At 44.0% G+C, this 16,459-nt stretch overlaps 1 protein-coding gene across 4 annotated transcripts in view; it reads left to right on the plus strand.

Moving 5' to 3' along the window:
• ITPR2 (inositol 1,4,5-trisphosphate receptor type 2) overlaps positions 1-16,459 on the plus strand; it is a gene marked incomplete at both ends in the record, with an annotated part of 551,977 nt that overhangs the window by 163,715 nt on the left and 371,803 nt on the right. For all 4 annotated transcript variants that reach the window (XM_080705463.1, XM_080705466.1, XM_080705464.1 and 1 more), the window contains 8 exons: positions 821-962; positions 2,472-2,633; positions 9,763-9,935; positions 11,175-11,294; positions 11,424-11,609; positions 13,244-13,495; positions 14,003-14,147; positions 15,261-15,411. In XM_080705463.1, coding sequence (XP_080561589.1) covers positions 821-962; positions 2,472-2,633; positions 9,763-9,935; positions 11,175-11,294; positions 11,424-11,609; positions 13,244-13,495; positions 14,003-14,147; positions 15,261-15,411 — 1,331 coding nt within the window. The remainder of the gene's footprint in view (positions 1-820; positions 963-2,471; positions 2,634-9,762; positions 9,936-11,174; positions 11,295-11,423; positions 11,610-13,243; positions 13,496-14,002; positions 14,148-15,260; positions 15,412-16,459) is intronic.

Consider the following 16,459-nt stretch of genomic DNA (forward strand, 5'->3'; position numbering starts at 1 on the left):
AAAACATTTATGTTTATTGACTAATTAGTAAGTGGTACTCCACTATTAAGGATAACTGAAAAAAGTATGTTTGTAATAGTATGACTCCTTTTCCCCTCCTTTTACCTACCAACACAGAAAAAGTAGAGGGAGAGGGGAGAGAAAAGTTAGGAATGTAGGGGAGAGAAAAGGAGGAATTTAGAGGGAATTTGCAACAATAGCCATTTTCTCTTAAGTAGAAATATTCTACTTTGGTCAGTTGTGGAAAAGCATCTGGTAGTGGTGGTTTGTTTGTTTGTTTGTTTGTTTATTTATTTATTTATTTATTTATTTATTTATTTGTGGTACTAGGGATGGGACCCAGGGGCATTCTACCTCTGAGCTACACCCCTGGCCCTATTTTTTAGTCTGTTTTTAGTTTTGAAACAGGGTCTCACTGAGTTGCAAAGGGCCTCATTAAGGAGCCGAGACAGTCTGCGAACTGTGATCCTCTGATCTCAGCTTCCTGAATGTTAGGATTACAAATGTGTACCACCACGCCCGGCTGGTGGTGGTATCTTAACAGCTCATCTGGTTTGGGGGCTCATGGGGTCTTATTTCATATTAGTCTTTGCAAATACTTTACTAGGCTTAAAGGCAGAGTGGGGTTTGGAGGAGCTGAAGAAGAAATATCATTGTGAAGGTTAAGATCAACAGTAACTGCGTGAAATATTATTGTATGTTGACTAAGGAATTTTTATTATAAAATACTGGTTTTCCAGTGTTTTGGTTTCTTGTGTTTGATAAAAAGAAGGTCTAAAATGAAGCCACAGGTTAAAATTTCCTTTTTATTTTCTGATAGGTTCGTAACCAAATTATTGGAAGACCTCATCTTCTTTGTGGCTGATGTGCCTAATAACGGACAGGAAGTCCTGGATGTGGTTATCACCAAGCCAAACCGAGAACGTCAGAAACTCATGAGGGAACAAAACATACTGGCTCAGGTGAAGCTTTGCACGGATGACATTTGCATATTTTTGATCCTGAATTAGAGTATCAGGAAACTCCTTGTGTTAGTTATCTGCTGCTGCGTAACAAATGACCCCCCCCAACAGATACTTAGTACAGTTTCCGTGGATTACATCTCTAGGAGAGCTTAGGTGGGTGTTCTTGCTCAGGGTCTTTCCCAGAGCTACAGTCCAGGTGTCCGGTGGGGCTGAAGCTTCTCAAGGCTCAGCTGGGAGAAGATGAACTTCCTACCTTGCTCACATCGGCTCTCTCGGTGCTGCCTCAAGACGGCTGCTTCCCTTTGAAGCGGGGAATCCAAGAGAGGAGGAGGCAGGCAACCAGATGGGAGGCATAGCCCTCTCATAACTTTGTGTCAGACATGATCTCTTCTACTGCGTTTGGTTAGAAGCGACTTAAATCCAGGCCACAGTCAAGGAGAGAGGATTCAATAAGGAAACGGATATCAGGAGTCAAGGATCATTAGAGGCCGTCTTAGAGACAGCCCATCAACAGACCTCTAAAGACTGTGTGGTCAAACTATCTCCAGAAGTGTGCTGGAACGCTCTGTAGGTAGAATTTCCAGTTTTCCAAGTACTTCCTAAATACTAATTTTCTTACAGGAAACTGGCCCAGTGGGTCCCACCAGCTCCCACATGACTCCTTATTTGTTACGTTTTAGTGCTGATGCATTCACTGACTTGGCCACATCCTTGGATACTGTGGCCAGTGAATTAACTCTCCTTAGGAAGAATTTTATTTGGGTGCTGTAATGTTGGGTGCCTATGTATTTAGAATTTTTCTTTCTTTTTGCTGAATTGACCCTACAAAGAGGTAAAAGCAATATTTGGAAAAAAATTTTCTGATGTAATTTTCAGGTAAAATATTAAATGTCTTATTTATTTTGACTTTGGAAAGTTATAGAAACCAACAGAAGAAACCATAAGGTATACAGATATTATATCTTGGTTCGTCTCTCTATGTTCATGTAACTTGGTGCAATCTAATATTTTTAGATATTTCCTGTTTTAATAAAATATAATTTTCAAATTAAGTTAAGCATTTTACTTAAATAACGTTTTGTCATTCACTTTAGGAAACTCTTTTAGAAGAACTTTTCTGTTTCTTGATATATTAGTCCTTTAGCCTAAGGTGCCCCCCTGCCCTTAGATTAATTCTATTCAAAGGTTGAAAAAGTGTTTTTGAGTCAATGTTCTTTTTATTTTTGGTGGTACTAGGGCTCCTGGAAGCCCTTCTACCTCCGGGCTACACTCCCAGACCTATTTTATGCTTTTTAAAATTTTATTTGGAAACAGGGTCTCTTAAGCCAGCGCAGCTGGCTTCAAACCTGTGCGATCCTCCTGTCTCTGCCTCCCAAGCGTGGGGATTACAAGCGTGCGCCACCACGCCCGGCTTCAATGTTCTTTTTTGCAAAAATAAATTAAAATAGTCTACAAAATGTGCACCTCTGTTCATCTGAATATGTGATTCTTTTTAATTCCTAATAGGTATTTGGGATTCTTAAAGCCCCCTTCAAAGACAAAGCAGGAGAAGGCTCCATGTTACGACTTGAAGACCTGGGGGACCAAAGATACGCCCCCTACAAGTACATGCTGAGGCTCTGCTACCGCGTGCTGAGGCATTCTCAGCAGGACTACCGCAAAAATCAGGTCAGAGGTGGCCCCCATCCTCGACTCTGTTCCATGGTAAAGTGTGAGCAAGGTTCTTTGGTTGCTGTTGGAAGGTGTAGGAATGGGGTCCGAGCGGAGTGGCTCAAACTTGTAATCTCAGTTCTTGGGAGGCCGACATTGGAGTTGCAAGTTTGGGGCCAGCCTGGGGAACTTAGACCGTCTTTCAAAATAAGAAATGAAAAGGGCCATGGGTGTAGTGTAGAGGTAGAGCTCCCCTGGGTTCAATCCCCAGTGCCACACACACAAGAAGTAGGAATGGGGGGTTTCGCTTTGCAGTGGGATGTTTTATATTGGCAGCACAAACACTATTCTGTAAGCACTTTCGAGTTGACATAGGTGTTTATTCCTCCATATAAAATTAGGGGCCGGGCGTGGTGGCGCACGCTTGTCATCCCCGGGCTTGGGAGGCAGAGACAGGAGGATCGCGCAGGTTCGAAGCCAGCCGCGCACGCTGGCTTAGGAGACCCTGTTTCCAAATAAAAATGTAAAAGTAGGTCTGGGAGTGTAGCCTGGAGGTAGAAGGGCTTCCAGAAACCCCAGTACCACACACACAAAAAAATTAGACCTTTAGGGTGAGGGTGTCCTGAGTCCTTATATGTGCATGGTATTAGCCCCTGCTGTGCAGGAGGCAGCCTGCATCTATTATGTAAAGAGGAATGGAACATTTCTTGGCTTGAGGAACTTATGAGGTACAGCCTTACCGTATATGGGCCAAGAGATTTATTATGTAGAGGAAGAGGTGTGACATGTGCCTCAGAAACAGAAAGGAGGGGCGAGAGGTGAGCAGGAGAGAAGACGGCAGGATGCGAATTCCTAACGGGGAGAACTCAGCCCTGGAACCTTTGGATAGGTTGAGATCATTTTCATAAACTGCATGAGAATGGGCATGGTAGGAAGAGAGACTCAAGACAGTGGATGTCAGAGGGGGCACTTTGGTCCACGGTCTCCATGGCTGCAGAGGATGGGAACCCACAGGGGGCCAGGGATGTGGATGAAACTTCCAACTGCTACTGAAATTTCTTTCATGTTTCATTTTATATTTTTTTTATTTTGAGGTCCTGGGGATGGAACCCAGGAGCATTCTACCTCTGAGCTACACCCCACCCCTATTTGTATTCTTTATTTTGAAACAGAGTCTTCACTGATTTGCAAAGGGTCTCACTAAGTAGCTGAGGCTGTCTGTAAGCCCAGATCCTCCTGTCTCAGCTTCCTGAGTACCGGGATTACAAGCGTGCACCACCACACCTGGCTTTCATGTCTCATTTTAATTTTATTTATTTATTTTTTTGCGGGTTTGGGGATGGAACCCAGGGGTATTCAACCTCCAAGCTACACCCCCTGCCCTATTTTTTATTCTTTATTTTGAAACTGGGTCTCACTGAGTTGCAGAGGGCCTCACTAAGTAGCTGAGGCTGTCCGCGAACCGTGATCCTCCGGTCTCAGCCTCCCGAATGTTGGGATTACAAACGTGCGCCACCACGCGCAGCTCATGTCTCATTTTATTTAAAAAACACATAAAATAATATTTTGTATCAAGTTCAGTAATATAAATGTTAACATAAAAATATTTGAAGTTAATTATTATTTGTTAAATCAGTTTTCATGTTTCTGTTAACCAGGAGGGCAGAGCACAGCACCACTAAATTATGCTGATGAATTTTTAAAAATTAATTAATTATTTATTTTTTGGTGGTACTGGGGGTGGAACCCAAGGGCTTTCTACCTCCAGGCTATACTCCCAGAGTAGTATTTTATACTTTATTTGGAAGCAGAGTCTCCCTAAGTTGCTGAGAGCCTCACTAAGTAGCTGAGGCTGGCTTCGAACCTGTGTGATCCTCCAGTCTCAGCCTCCCAAGCGCAGGGATTACAAGCGTGCGCCACCACGCCGGGCTATGCTGATGAATTTAGCCTGTGAACCACATGAGAGAAGGCTGGAAGGCAGGATGGAAGGCCTGAAGGACTGGGGCAGGTCCTGAGGCAGAGGCTTTTGGGGAATAGTTAACAGTATTTATTAAGTGCTCAGTGTGTGTGTGTGTGTGTGTGTGTGTGTGTGTGTGTGTGTGTGTGTGTTGCTGGGATTGAATCCAGGGGCATTCTACCTCTGGGCTGTACCCTCAGTCCTTTATATTTTTGTTTTGAAACGAGATCTTGCTAGGTTGAGGAGTCTCCCTACTTGCTGAGGTTAGCCTCAAACCTGCGACCCTCCTGTCTCAGCCGTCCAAGTACTGGGATTACGGGCCTGCACCACCACCCCTGGCTGTGAGTGCTCATTTTCTGTCAGGTTCAGTTCTAAGCAGTTTTCCTGAATTAACTCAGTTAGATGGTGCTGACTTAAGATGAGGAGCCAAGGCACAGAGCCGGTCAATGTCTTGCCCAAGGTTCTAAGGGTTTTTTGTTGTTGCTGATGTTTTTGTGGTGCTAGGATTGACCAGGGCCTCAGCATGCTAGGCAGGTGCTCTACCACTGAGCTGTACCCCATGTCCCCACCCCAAGGTTACAGGTTTAAGAATGGATCCAGTGTACAAACCCAGGCCCTTAAACATCACACTATTGTCTCTTGGTAGTTTGAAAGTGTTTTATGAAGAAAAAAAATTAAAAAATATCCAAATAAATATAAAACAAATATAAGTGAAATAAATTTAAAATATATGAATAAGAAAAACATAAGTATCTATAATTAATATAAATAAAATGAGTATAGTACATTTTTGTAGGAAGAATGTGTTAAATAAAATACATAGGCCTTGGAATTCTATTTAAATGTTAAGAAAGTTCTGAACAGAATATATAAAACAGATTAGCCAGGAGATAAATGATATGGCAAGGAGGCCGGGCATGGTGGCACACACTTGTAATCCCAGCATTTGGGAGGCTGAGACTGGAGGATCATGGTTCGCGGCCAGCCTCAGCTATTTAGTGAGGCCTTTTGCGACTCAGTGAGACCCGGTTACAAAATAAAAAGAATAAAAAATAGGGCTGAGGGTGTAGCTCGGAGGTAGAAATGCATCCCCAGTACCGCACACACACATATAAAAATAGGGCAAGGAACAGGACCAATGGGACAATGTAAACAAATCCTTAAATATTTTCTGATATAATCCTGGTAAGAAACATCTTTCTTAGATGTTGCTATCTCTAGAATTATACTTTCAAACTTCAGTGTGTTCCTTAATGACAAGATGGCAAGATAAAGTGCAGAGCTGTTCACACCGCACGCAAGGGAAGGAGAGCTGGAGAGCAGGGGTGGCGGCCCCAGGTGGTGCGGGGAAGGGCTCACTCAGTAGGGGTCTGGAGCCAGGCTCTCAGCGTATTTCACTTTGCCCTCATTTCTCTTCTTGGGTCTAGAGAAACTCAGAGTCATCCCTCCTTATCCACACTTTTATTTTTTGTTGTTTCTGTTACCTGTGGTCAGCCTTGGTCCCAAACCGTGAATGGGCAAATTCTAGAAAGGATTCCAGAAATTAACATTTACTTTACTTAGCTTAGCTGCCTACCCAACACATACATACATCTGTCATTTTAAATAACTTTTATCCTAACTCATTTTTGGAAATTTTCGATTTTATCATTGTATATGCCTGATTTACAAATTAAACTTTATTTAGGCATGCATGTATAGGAAAACGGTCTGTGCAGGGCTTGGGACTCTCCATGGTTTCAGGCATTCACCAGGGGTCTTGGAATTGTACCTTGGAGACAAGAGGGACTACTGTGCTTTTCAGGACAGGTTGCCAAGCCACATATACAAGTAATTCTAAATAATTAGAGAATAAAGTTAGCAGAAAAAGCCCCCAGGTCTGCGGAGGTCTCGGGGGTGTGTGTCAGCCCCATTGGGTCAGGACATGTACCATCCTGGGTTGTGCTCAGTCTCTGCAAGGGAGCTGAGAATCCGCCCTCCCAGAGTTCCATGGGGCTGGCTGTTCTGTAGCCCCTGCCGGCCTCCCCAGGCAGCACGTCTGAATTGGTGTCGGTCTCAGTCTCCCAGGTCCTGCGCACCCAGTTACTGCTCACTGTCTTAGTCTTAGCCGTAGACTGGCTCGCAGTGTGCCATGGTGCGTGCAATTTCCGCTCTGAAAACATTCTCCAGACAAGTAAATACGTGCCTACCTTCACGCACATGCGCACATACGCAAGCGCGCCTCCGCCTGACACCAGGTTGACACACTGCAGGGATCTGCTTTGTAAGGCTCTGGGTGATCCGTTCCTTCCGTCTGCTCTCCAAGAGACAGATGAGCTAGGACGGAGTGCAGATCCCTGGGCTCATCGAGGGCTGGGCTTGTTTCCTCTCACTCCTGCAAGCTCCAGTGACCGCTGAAAGACTTGCCCTCATGTCTGTTGAATTAAGAATGCTCTGTATTAAGCACAAAGCCACGTCCTGAGGATTTTAAGAATAATATTTTAAAAGGGTAGGCAGAAAGACCTTCTTTTTTGCAAATTACCTCGTTTGCCTTTTTTCTCACCTGTATTTGGTAGTTCTAATAGAAAGCACACTTGCGATTTAGAACTAACCCAGATCTTTAATATTGAGCCATTATTATTTATAAAATTTGATAACACCTCTAATTTTATTAATTATTTATCAGCATCTTGGAAGTTTGCCTTCTAGTCATAAAAGCGTGTAAATCAATACATAGTTTAAAAGTGATACATCACCAGAAGGCATTTACTTTACTTAATTGGCCGCCTGATACACAGAGCCGTCATTCCGAAAGGCCACAAAAATGCTGCCTACACTATAATTAGACTTGTGCAACCAATATCACTTTCAAGGACTAGATTCGTTCCAGTAAATTTTACCTAAGGCAAAACCTCTTTCTAATCAATACAGCTCCCATTGTAGAAACAGAGACACACTCCCAAGGAGAATGCCCAGGGAATGGAAAGCCTTTTATTGTGGAAGGGGTTAAGCTCCTGGGTCCTACTGTTATGTGGAACATGTTGCTTGCACACAATGTTAAACGTGAGCAATAGTGGTGTGCAGTATAGGAGAGAGAGCGTGAAGAGGAAGGAGCAGATGAAGTGATGCGTGGCTGAAACTCCCCAGGAGCCTTTTCTCGCTCCTATAGTAACATTTTTTTGCTCTTTGCCATGACTTCCAAGGACTCTTTTGACCCTCCCCTCCAGTTCTTCCTTCCCCTTCACATGCTACACTCTGGTTACAATGGCCACCTTTTGTTATAGACTGTAACAAGTGTGGTTCCCTCACCACAGGGCCTTTGCACTTGCTGCTTCCACTGCCTGGAGTACTTCTCTCAAATCTTCCCTTGGGTGCTTCCTTTCCTTGTACAGCGTCTCTATCATGTCCCCCTCATGCCTTCGGCGTCTCCCATCTCAAGTCGTGACTTCCTGCCATCCTCTGCTTGTTTCTCTTCACTCATCCACGTGCAAAACGGTCCACGTGCAAAACGGTCATATTTATTCACTCATTCATTGCCTTTTCTCTCAGCAGGAGGGGAGCTCCATGAGTGCTTAGCTGTCTTCTTTACAGTTGCACCCTTAGTCTCCCAAACGGTGCCTGGAATGTTTGGGGCCCCCAAGAAATATTTATTAGATGAAAGGATCTGGTTAATAACACAATTAATTATATTATTCTATTTGGCTGTTTGTAGTTTCTTTATTGGTGAGGTATCGTCTCCCATCATAATGCACGAGAGTGGCACATGTTTACTCAGCGCTTGGTGGACTTTCCCCGCCCCCTCCCCATTCTTTTCCTCTTCCCCAAACAGGGTGTGGGGATGGGCGTTGCTTTCCTCACGCGTGTAGATGGTGTCAGTGGCAGTGATTCCTCCATCCATCCTCCCTCTCCCTCCTTCGCTTGGGCCACCTCCCTGGCTCCCCCGAAGTTTTTCTTCTAGCATATCCAGTTCTTCTGGTATGCCTTTTACTTCCTGGCTGCTGCCCAGGAGAGAGAGCCTGTGACCTTTCACTCTGTGACTGGCTATATCCATACCCATGTTCATAGCAGCATAGTTCACAATAGCCACATTATGGAACCAACCTAGGTGTCCATCAGCAGATGAATGGATCATAGAATTATGGGATATGCACACAATGGAATTCTGCCCAGCAATCAAGAAGGAACAAAATTATGTCATTTGGCTGTTTTTTAATGATAAGTGTTACATTTTTAATCTTTTATTTTATTTCTTGTGGTACCAGGGATGGATAGAACTCAGGAGACTTCTACCTCTGGGCTACACCTATTTTATTTTATTTTGGGGATACTGGGGATAGAACCCAGGGGGCATTTTACTGCTGAGCTATACCCCCAGCCCTATTTTTTTATTCTTTATTTTGAAACAGGGTCTCACTAAATTGTGGAGGGCCTCACTAAGAAGCTGAAGCTGGCCATGAACCTGGATCCTCCTGTCCCAGCCTCCCAAGTACTGAGATTACAAGTGTGCGACACCTGCCCAGTCCTATTTTATTTTTTATTTGGAAACAGCGTCTCACTAAGTTGATGAGCACTTCATCAAGTTGTTGGTTAGTTAAGCTCTCATCAACCTGCAATCCTCCTGTCCTCAAACCTGCAATCCTGTCTCAGCCACCCAAATCCTGGGATTACAAGCATTTGCCATTCTGCCTGGCTTTTATCATTATTTTAAATAGAAGCCCTCATTCCTGTACATTGTGTAGGTACGGGAAAGAAATCAGCCGAGTTCACCTGGGGTCTTCAGGTCTCTGCATGGATCTCATGCCTCATGGAGGAAGTTCCAGTCTTCTTTTTTTTTTTTTTTCTCTATGACTTTGCCAGAACAATTGGCTATGACCTGTAATGAGCATCAGAAGAAGTAACTCATTTAGGTGGCGAACTCCTCCGTTACCACGTTGTAGAAGCTTGTCATTTTAGTTAGATTTATTTTTGGTTTTCTTACCTACAGAAGCGTAAGTACCCATGTTAGAATCATTTCTAGCAGCGTACACTTTGGTTACGGTGTGACCTACATGCATGCTTGTGCATTTTCATTGCCTTCCTCAGAAAGCTCGACTGATTGAAGGATGTTTGACTTGCTTTTCTTTTGAGAAGACTTTTGCTGTGTTTTCTGTTTTGAATCAATCAATCTGTGAGCCGTTGGCAGCGCGTCCTGACAGTCCTTCCTCTTTGCAGGAGTATATCGCTAAGAATTTCTGCATCATGCAGTCCCAGATTGGCTATGATATTTTGGCAGAAGATACTATCACAGCTTTGTTGCACAACAACAGAAAACTACTAGAGAAACACATCACAGCAAAAGAAATAGAAACATTTGTCAGCTTACTCAGGAGGAATCGCGAGCCAAGGTTTGAAATGCTTTATGCCGAGTTCTTTTCTAACGAGGACGACAGCTTTTTGTTTATAGAAAATTTAAAAGTTAGGATTCATTCGTAGGCTTAATCTTTCATGGGCAAACTATGTTGGCTTTATTGATATAATAATTGTGTATTAATAAAGAGTTTTGGCTTGTAGGAGAGCAAAGCCATTTTCTTGCTTGTTTTTGCTGTGCTGGGGATCGAACCCAGGGCCTTGGGCATGGTAGGCCAGTGCTCTGCCGCGGAGCTACACCTCTAACCCTGGACTCCTACTTGAAAGTACTTGATTTTCAATCTAGTTTTTCAAGTACATTTTCAAATATACATATATAGCGTTTCAAATATATCCATCTGTATCATCTCATGTAAACCTTGTACATGGTCATGAATTCTACGGGTTGTATATTATTATCCAAATTTTATTTTTGTGTTTTGGTGCTGGTAATTGAACACAGGGCCTCACTCGTGCTAAGCACATGCTCTACCACTGAGCTATATGACCCACATCTTAGAAGGCAGGACTCAGAAGCCCCTAAAGAGCATCCGGCCCAAGAAGGCCCCGGTAGAGTGCGAACACCGTCAGCCAAGGGTTTCTGCTTCTCCTTTCAGTTCACCATGCTGCTTCAGGCTGGAGAGGCAAACACAGAGGAAATATTGGTAGAGTTTTCTTAACTAAGCACTACAGCAGGTAAATGCTAGGAGGGAGAGACGGGCCTCTCACTAGAGCTGGCCTTCAATCTGCTTTTGTTTCGCTGTTCATCTCAGGGGTATCTCACTTTAGGGCAGAGAAGCAATTTTATAAGCTAAGTCACCATGCTAAGGATGACTGTCACCAAATAGATAGAAGGAAATATACACTTTTTGAAACAAAGTTTGTAGTAAATAGAAACAATGTAGTAGATAGATAACACATTAGAAAAATATTGCATGGAAAATATTCTAAAGACATATCAAAATAAGCTGGGCATGGTGGTACATGCCTGTAATCCTAGTATTTGAGAGACTTAGATAGGGAGGTTCCAGGTTGGAGGCCAGCCTCAGCAATTTAGTGAAACCCTCAGCAACTTGGTGAGACTCTGTTACTTGGAGGTAGAATGCCCCTGGATTCAATCCCTAACACAATATATACATATATAAATTCTTTGTTCTATACTCAGTTCTATTTTCATTGTGATTATTTTCTAAAATGCTTTGTTTTAATGTTTGATGTCATTTTTTTTCACTTGCCAGATTTTTGGACTATTTGTCAGATCTGTGTGTATCTAACACCACAGCTATCCCAGTCACTCAAGAACTCATATGTAAATTTATGCTAAGCCCTGGCAATGCTGACATCCTCATTCAAACTAAGTAAGCGGGATAATGGAGGCATTGTTATTTCTGTTCATTATTTTTCTAAGCACCATTTAAAAAAAATTTTTTTATCATAGTTCTAAGCGTGCTTCCTAATAGAATTTTGCCTGTGTTACCAATATCAAGGCTGGTCTCAATGCAAGTAGACAACCCCATGGAGAGCTCCATCCTTTCGGATGACATGGAGGATGAAGAAGTCTGGCTCTACTGGATTGACAGCAACAAGGAGCCTCACGGCAAAGCCATCCGGCACCTCGCGCAGGAAGCGAAGGAAGGCACAAAGTCCGACTTAGAAGTGCTCACCTATTACAGGTTAAGTAGTGCGAGAGTCACGGTTCTTCAGCTTGCTTGCACACTCATTGAGAGCAGATTCTCCAAAACCTCTAAAGTTGGGTGTCCGCAAGGAGACGTAAAAGGTCATTCCAGAATTGGCGTAGCTGAAATGCTAGTTAGGCCCTAGGTCACAGATTGAGAGAGAGGTAGAACCGAGCTAGAAGAGTCTCATCACCATAAGCGTGGCCTCAGAGGATGCTCGCTCACAGTTAGGTACATAGGACTTCTTAATGTCTGTGGACCTGGGGTTGAGGGAGGCTGGTCTTTGGGTACGGAAGTTTGCTGGCATCTGGTAGTAGAGGCACTGCAGGTGCTTCCTGGTGGTCAGGCTATGGGGGAAAGGAGCCTCGCTGACATCTCTGATAAAACCAAAGACAGAAGCCAGTGGCCAGAATTAGAGAAGGGTAGAGAACGTCTCATGGTCCCTTGTTTTTACAGCTATAGCAAGGAAAGAGAGCCAATTCTTAATTTCAGGGGCTGGTGAATCCAGGTGTACCAATGCCATTTGTACTGATCACATTTGGGTTGGAACTGAGAGAGCCTAAAATGAGGGTGTAGATACTAGATCCCCCAGCGGAGGGAGGCTGGGGAAGGTGGAGCGAGCTGGCTTCTGTGAGCTGCTGGCCATGATCAGGTTAGTGTGTTTGCAAACCAAGCAAGCTGAGAACCTAAGGACAGCATCTGCCAGGTGCACAGTGCTGGAGCAAGTGGGAGAAATTGAAATGAAAGGGCATAGACACAGTTTCATACCTGTGTTGTCATTTACCCAACCTACTAGCTAAAGAGTTTGACTCAGTATCACAGACCTTTGGAGATCTGTATCCTCAACAGAGACATTGGTTGGCCTTAAATTTAAGAACTGTATCAACCGGGCAGAGTGGTTCATGCCTATAATCCCAGTACTTGGGAGGCCGAGACAGGCGGATCACAGGTTCAAGGATAGCCCCAGGCCGGGCGTGGTGGCGCACGCTTGTAATCCCCGCGCTTGGGAGGCGGAGACAGGAGGATCGCGCAGGTTCGAAGCCAGCCACACTGGCTTAAGAGACCCTGTTTCCAAATAAAATTATAAAAATAGGTCTGGGAGTGTAGCCCGGAGGTAGATGGGCTTCCAGGAACCCCAGTACCACCAAAAAAAAAAAAAAAAAAAAAAAAATGGATAGCCCCAGAAACTTAATGAGACTCTCCGCAACCTAGCAAGATCCTGTTTCAAACAACAACAACAACAAAAAAAAAAAAATTAAAAGGGCTTGTGATATAGAATGGAGGTAGAACACGCTTGGATTCAATACCTAGTAACACACACATATCAAAAAAAACAAAAAAAAAACAAAAAAAACAAGAGCCGGGTGTGGTGGCGCACGCTTGTAATCCCCACACTTGGGAGGCGGAGACAGGAGGATGGCGCAGGTTCAAAGCCAGCCGCGTGCTCTGGCTTAGGAGACCCTGTTTCAAAAAAAAAAAATAGGTCTGGGAGTGAAGCCCCGAGGTAGAAGGGCTTCCAGGAACCCCAGTACCACAAAAAAAAAAAAAAACAAAAACAAAAAAAACCCCCAAAAAACAGGAAACCAAACATCAGATATGACAAATAACGTGATATGTCTGATATCTTCAAGGTACCAGCTTAACCTCTTTGCGAGGATGTGCTTGGATCGCCAGTATCTGGCCATAAACCAGATCTCGACACAGCTGTCTGTGGATCTGATCCTGCGGTGTGTGTCGGATGAGAGCCTGCCGTTCGATCTCCGAGCATCGTTCTGTCGTCTTATGCTCCACATGCACGTTGACCGGGATCCCCAGGAGTCCGTGGTGCCCGTCCGCTATGCCAGGCTCTGGACAGAAATCCCCACGAAGATCTCAATCCACGAGTACGTTCTGAGACACAAAATGACGTGTCTTCAGCTTTGAAATGAATCACATGCAAAGGCGTTTACTTGTGTCCTCACTAAGAACATTCATTTCCTAAGTGCAAATAAGACACACTTTTGGAGGATAAAGTGACAACTTTTAGTGATAACAGATGGATTTTTCCGGAAGCCATTAAGCAGAAATCATAAGAGGAACAATTTGCTCCCTGCTTCCCATTCTGCTGACTCTGGTTTAAAAGCTGCATGTATTGTCTTACTGTAATATTAGTACTGGGGAGGCCGACACAGGAGGGTTGCAGATCCGAGGCAGCCTCAGCAATGTAGCAGGACTCTCAGCAACCTTGGAAGACCTTGTTTCAAAACAAAAAATTAAAAAGGCCTGTGGGTGTAACTCAGAGGTAGAGTTCAATGCGCGCACACACACACACACACACACACACACCTGGGCACGCGCCAAAGATGATCACAATCATCATCAGAGTAACCTTTAGCTTCTTGCATTTTCAGATACGATTCCATAACAGACTGTTCCAGAAATGCCATGAAGAGGAAGTTTGCACTGACCATGGAATTTGTCGAAGAATACTTGAAAGAAGTTGTGAATCAGCCCTTTCCGTTTGGAGATAAAGGAAAAAACAAACTAACATTTGAGGTATTTTAAAACCATATATTTGCTGAACAAAAGCAATTTCGCATACTTTATGTTTAGATACCTTTTTTCCTTTTCATTTCCACGGAGGTAATGAGTTAGCCGCATGTCACTAAACTGAAATATCCGCAATTATAATATCATCTTGGGGACATAGTGATAAAACTGGAGAGAGGACGCCGTCTGTACGAATACCACACCTGGTGTGTGAGCCACCTGTCAGTGAGGACATATTGCCCTAAGCACATGGCCTAACGTGACAAACATTAGCTGTCTCCCAGTTCTTGCGGGTCAGGAGCCCGGGAGTCGCCTGGCGGGTGGCGCGGGATCTCCCGTGGGGTGGCAGGTGCTCTGCTGACTGGGAACAGTCATCTGGGTTAGTTTTCTTCTAACCTCAGTTGCACTGTTGATGGCTAGACTTACTTGCTGGCTTTTGACCAGACGCTGTAGCTTCTTGCAACAGGGGCCTTTCCATGGGCTGAGTGTCACCATGATATAATACCTGGCTTACTGCAGAGCAAGTCATGATAGGAGTGTGCGCGTGCACACACATGCGCGCGCGCACACACACACACACACACACACACGCACGCACGCACTGAGGCCAAGGAAGCGACTTCTGCTGTGCTTTGGTCACAAAGACCAACCCTGATACAGTAAGCCAGGACACTAGACACTGGGGCCACGTCTCAGAGGCTGACTCTCATACTTGGTAGGTTCTGTAATATCCAGGAGACTGAAAAGCAGCATAAAGAAAGCTTATTTCTGGGAATATTTTATGGATAATATTTATTTAGTAAAGTAATTAATTTAACCGTTTATTAAGTGGCATCCTTCTAAATGAAGTGAGTTAATATTTAATCAAGAGATAAATAATTCTAATGTAAACCTCTTCAGCCACATTAAAGAACCCAGCATCTTCTATATTAACTCCAGACTTGAATAAATCAAAGTTTAAGTGGTTGCTTTGGCAGACATTTTAATTCCTAGGCATTAAAGAATTAGGAAGTTGAGACATATCTGAACTACTTTGGATTTAAAAATGCCAGTGTTCCTTTCAGTTCCCAATGCTCTTTTCTTTTCTCCTTCTTCCATTCCCCCTCCCCTTTAATTAAGGTGGTCCACCTGGCCCGGAATCTTATATACTTTGGATTCTATAGTTTCAGTGAATTGTTAAGGCTGACAAGAACCCTTCTGGCTATCCTAGATATCGTGCAGGCTCCCCTGTCGTCATATTTTGAAAGATTAAGCAAATTTCAGGATGGAGGTAAGAACTTCTGGGAAATGTTATCATATTTTTGTTACATAGATGTAAAGTAAAACAAATCTATAGAGAAGTGTTTGTTAACAGGTATTTACTTGTGTATGTGTATGGTACCTATGAAAAGAAATCCTGGGATAGGACGGTGATGATAGGGTGGGTTTGTAAGCATGTGTCTTTGTTTTCAATGCTAAAGTTTTGAAAGTCAAATTCATAAGATCAAATTCCGTCTTTAGCCGGGCGTGGTGGCGCACACTTACGATCCCTGCGCTTGGGAGGTGGAGACAGGAGGATTGCACACGTTTGAAGCCAGCCTCGCTGGCTTAAGAGACCCTGTTTCCAAAGTATAAAATAAGTCTGGGAGTGTAGCCCGGAGGTAGAAGGGCTTCCAGGAACCCCAGTACTACAAAAAAAAAAAAAATCGTTTTTAAGCCAGGCGTGGTGATGCACATCTGTAATCCCAGTACTTGGGAGGCTGAGACAGGGGTATCTCAGGTTCGAGGCCAGCCCCAGCAACGTAGAGAAACTGTCAGCAACCTGGTGAGATCCTATTTCAAAATGAAAAATAAGAAGGGCTGGGGATATAGCCCAGAGGTCAAGTGCCCCTGAGCTGAATCCCCAGTACCACACACAAATAATAATAATAATAAAGAAATAAGTAAATAAATAAAAATTTCATCTTTAGTAACTACTGTCAGAGTGGATCCACTTGTGAAAACACTATGAGTTAAAAAAATGAAAATACCCTACTGTTTGTGATCGCGTGGTGCGTGAGCGTCCTATCTGGCTGTGCCTGAGACGGGTCATGGGAAGATGCCAGCAGGGATGCCTGGGGCCCTCCCAGAGAGGCAGTGGATGCCAAGCCAGAGCGGGAGGCAGTGGCCGAGCACTAGTGCTCCAGGCAGAGTGTCCACACCAACGCCCTGCCCTGAGCGCATAATACCTGACACCGGGTACTTATTTTCTCTTTTTCTTTTCTATTCTGAGATAGGAAGGTGATAATAATGGTACCTTCCTCAGTTTCCTTTCAAGAAGTGAAGGTACCCGATATATT

This window comes from Muscardinus avellanarius, assembly GCF_963383645.1.
Source record: "Muscardinus avellanarius genome assembly, chromosome: 11".
Classification (NCBI taxonomy): Eukaryota; Metazoa; Chordata; class Mammalia; order Rodentia; family Gliridae; genus Muscardinus; species Muscardinus avellanarius.